General features: G+C 35.4%; 1 protein-coding gene across 1 annotated transcript; it reads left to right on the forward strand.

Annotated features, from left to right (window-relative positions):
- The first annotated feature begins 329 nt into the window (after positions 1-329).
- On the forward strand, positions 330-1,325 carry LOC111385370 (beta-amyrin 28-oxidase-like). The gene is made up of 2 exons (XM_023009753.1): positions 330-547; positions 847-1,325. Exons 1-2 carry the CDS (start codon positions 425-427, stop codon positions 1,156-1,158), a joined length of 435 nt encoding a protein of 144 aa, XP_022865521.1. The 5' UTR covers positions 330-424; the 3' UTR covers positions 1,159-1,325.
- Positions 1,326-1,669: the final 344 nt, after the last annotated feature.

Genomic DNA, 1,669 nt, shown 5'->3' on the forward strand with positions numbered 1-1,669 from the left:
TATATATATATATATATATATATATATATATATATATAGAAATGATCTCCTAAGCACCGATAATGTGTCAAAATGAATATATACACAATCAAATCGGATCCCATTATATTTAGCTTTGAGAAACTCCAAACCGTTTTAAATTGTTGGTTTAGGTTTTGATTTTCCTCTAACCATTTTAAACCTGTCAAAAACCAGCCAAACCGGACCACTTACACACTCCTACACTGTAACAGAAATCAAATACATATATATAAAAATAAATTTTAAGTAAATGCCTTGAAAAAGTTTGTTCTTCTATTTTAATTGCATTTTTGGCATGTAACATTCAATTTTTTAAATTTACATATCTTGCTCTACAGAAGAGGAGGAGATCACAAAATTTAAAGGACCCGAAAAACTGTTGACACGGGAAGATATAAATAAAATGAAGTATGCTCGCAACGTCGTGAATGAAGTACTGAGGCTAGCACCACCTGTTCACGGATTTTTTAGAGAGGCCATACAAGATATTACTTATGCAGGCTTCACCATTCCTAAGGGATGGAAGGCATGTTTCTTCCTTAATTTGTGTGTTAGAGCACCCCCATGCCATACACACGCGCACGCAAATAAGCATGTTTGGCGGAGCTTAAAATTAGTTCTAAGTTACCTTTTCTTCAAGAATGTTTGATAAGTTACCTTTTTGGCACAAAAAACTTATTTTGCAGAAAGTGCCAAGAAATTTGACTGGGGTTAAAGTTAATTTTCTAGAGATTAAATTTAAAATTTATTTTATAGAAAAATAAATTTTATTTGCTAAGTGTTTCAATATATATGTGCTAATGTTTCATACATAGTTTTTTGCAGGTATATTGGTCAGTGAGTTCAACTCATAAGGATCCCAAATACTTCCCGAGTCCAGAAAAGTTTGATCCTACAAGATTCGAAGGTAACGGACCTGAGCCATTTACTTTTATTCCCTTTGGAGGAGGTCCAAGAATGTGTCCTGGTAATGAATATGCACGCCAACTGCTACTAGTTTTCATGTACCATTCGGTAAGAAAATATAGGTGGGAAAAGCTTATTCCAAACGAAAAGATCAATTTTGATTATGGGCCAGCTGCTCCTGTAAATGGTCTCCCAATCAAGCTTTATCCACACAGTGATATCAAGCAGTAACAAGAAAGTCTGCCGAATCTTGTTTTTTGAGTTGTTGAACTCGTAGTTTCCTAAGTTGATACTGTGCACCTTTAACTGGAGATTAGCTTGTGCTCCCTCCTTAAACCATGTTTTTCTTATCTTGTTTTAATAAAACATATCACCTATAGTGGTTTCATTAAATAAAATCTCGTATCTTACTTTGTTAAACAAATTGTTGAGCGGAAGATGGAGGGCCACCAAGGCTTTACCGGGCTCAGTTCTCCAACCAATTGACTCTACAATGGAAACAACCCAAATCCTCCTCAATCGTCTCTCCACTTGCGGTTGCTACAATTCACCCACTTAGGAGACCACACAGGAATGGTGAAAGCATAGAGAAAACAACCACAAAGGCTGTAAGATGAGTGAACAAAAATGGGCAGAGAAAACTCAAGAGAAGTAGCCGAATGTTTCACATAGAGAGAGAGAACGAAAAATAAAAAAAGAAGAAAATATAACCAACTGTATATGGATGGTTAAGGTAAATAGG

The sequence above is a fragment of the Olea europaea genome, unplaced genomic scaffold (assembly GCF_002742605.1).
Source record: "Olea europaea var. sylvestris unplaced genomic scaffold, O_europaea_v1 scaffold3137, whole genome shotgun sequence".
NCBI lineage: Eukaryota > Viridiplantae > Streptophyta > Magnoliopsida > Lamiales > Oleaceae > Olea > Olea europaea.

Excerpts from the sequence above, each read along its gene's own strand:
- LOC111385370 (XM_023009753.1), top strand. The coding sequence starts at position 425 with ATGAAGTATGCTCGCAACGTCGTGAATGAAGTACTGAGGCTAGCACCA. Across the intron at positions 548-846 it reads CCATTCCTAAGGGATGGAAG|GTATATTGGTCAGTGAGTTC; the intron begins GCATGTTTCTTC and ends AGTTTTTTGCAG.